Raw genomic sequence first — 1721 nt, 5'->3', positions numbered from 1 at the left:
CAACATGTTGTTATGACTCTCCTTCAGATCCCATGAGCTCTTTTGAGGCTTAACAGAATATCAATATAAGGACAGGCCAGGCATCTACAAAAATTGCTCTGTTGTTCTGTATTGATGCTGATATTCTTTTACCAGAAAATGACAATTAATAGATCAATGCTGGATGTATTATTATAGTACTGAAACATTTTAATACACTAAAATACTGATTCAATATTTTTTTCACACTTTTGCCATTAATATGTAAAGACAGAGAAAAATAGAGAAACAACAGCTAAAAATACTATTTGGAATTTTCATAGAATAGGGACTTGAACAATTATCAATCTTGAAGAGTGAGGATTCAGAAATGTCAATGAAATGCAAATGTAAAATGACAGTAGATTTAAAGATATGTTTGTGGTTATAAACAGACTGAACTTTGTAACATCCAGCTGCCTTCCACTTTTTTCAAACAGCTGTCATATCATTTCTCAATGGAAAATCTGACTTTTATTAGCCCTTTACTACTATTGGAGGGACTGGTTGTCTCTGAACCAATTTTGTATCCCACATTTCTTTTCTTTCTGATTTTCTATCTGCTTATTATGGGAGCTAATATCGGGTTCATTCTGCTTATAACAATGGAAAGAAGCCTACATGAACCCATGTACATTCTCTTCTGTAATCTTCCCTTTAATGATGCATTTGGAAACTCCGCCATTGTCCCCAGGTTGCTTGGAGACCTTTTAAGGCCAAAATCTGAACGCTACATCAGTTATACTGATTGTGTTACTCAAGCTTTCTGCTTCCATATGTATGTTGCTGCTTCTCACACTGTACTCATGGTTATGGCCTTTGATAGATATATTGCCATATGTAATCCACTACACTATACAACTATCATGACTACCAAAATGGTGGTTAAACTGACTGCATCAGCCTGGGGTGTGGCACTGCTCTGTGTGAGCATACTGTTAGCTCTGACAATAAGGCTGAATCGCTGTGGAACATTAATAGAAAATCCGTTCTGCGATAATGCATCACTGTTCAAACTGTCATGTGAAAATCCTTACATTAACAATGTAAACGGCTTGACATACACAGCCGCTTTATTTGGCTTTTCTATGGGATGCATTGCACTTACTTATGCCAAAATAACAGCTGTCTGCATTAATCGTAAAAACAAAACTCTGAACAGCAAGGCTTTGAAAACCTGCAGCACACATTTGACTGTCTATTTAATCATGTGGATATCTGGGTTTACCATGATCATACTCCATCGTTTCTCTGGTTATGCAGACTTCCGGAAAGGGGCTGCACTGCTTTTCCATGTCGGTCCAGGAATTTTGAACCCCGTCATATATGCCCTGCAAACTACTGAGATTAGACATGCTCTGCTGAAGATTCTACACTCAAAGATGATGATCCCATAACCAGAATCTTCATGCATCATTAAGGAACATTTTCTGTTCATAGTTTGCCTTAAAACTGTTAATAAAACTCACATATCCTAGCTTTGAAACTGTCTCTGCTGCATATGCTGTCCATGGATATTTCACCAAACTATAAGGTCACGGTTTCTCAGTTGTATATAATATTTATAGGTGTTCTGACTATGCTCAAATAAAAACACTTTAACTTACACTCAAGCATATGTGATGTATATAATAAGGAAATGTATGTAGAAAAATGTGATTACTTTTTATTCCAAGTTTAATTTTGGTCTTTTCAGTTGACAT

The 1721-nt window shown here is 36.1% G+C and overlaps 1 protein-coding gene across 1 annotated transcript; it reads left to right on the top strand.

Annotated features, from left to right (window-relative positions):
- The first annotated feature begins 464 nt into the window (after positions 1–464).
- LOC108431252 (olfactory receptor 52D1-like) lies at positions 465–1415 on the top strand. Its single transcript, XM_017704272.2, has one exon. The coding sequence runs from the start codon at positions 477–479 to the stop codon at positions 1413–1415; it is 939 nt and encodes a 312-aa protein (XP_017559761.1). The 5' UTR covers positions 465–476.
- The last annotated feature ends 306 nt before the right edge of the window (positions 1416–1721 follow it).

Source organism: Pygocentrus nattereri, chromosome 16, assembly GCF_015220715.1.
Source record: "Pygocentrus nattereri isolate fPygNat1 chromosome 16, fPygNat1.pri, whole genome shotgun sequence".
In the NCBI taxonomy this organism is placed as follows: domain Eukaryota; kingdom Metazoa; phylum Chordata; class Actinopteri; order Characiformes; family Serrasalmidae; genus Pygocentrus; species Pygocentrus nattereri.
The sequence above is the reverse complement of the archived record's forward strand: the minus strand, read 5'-3'. Positions and strand labels throughout refer to the sequence as shown.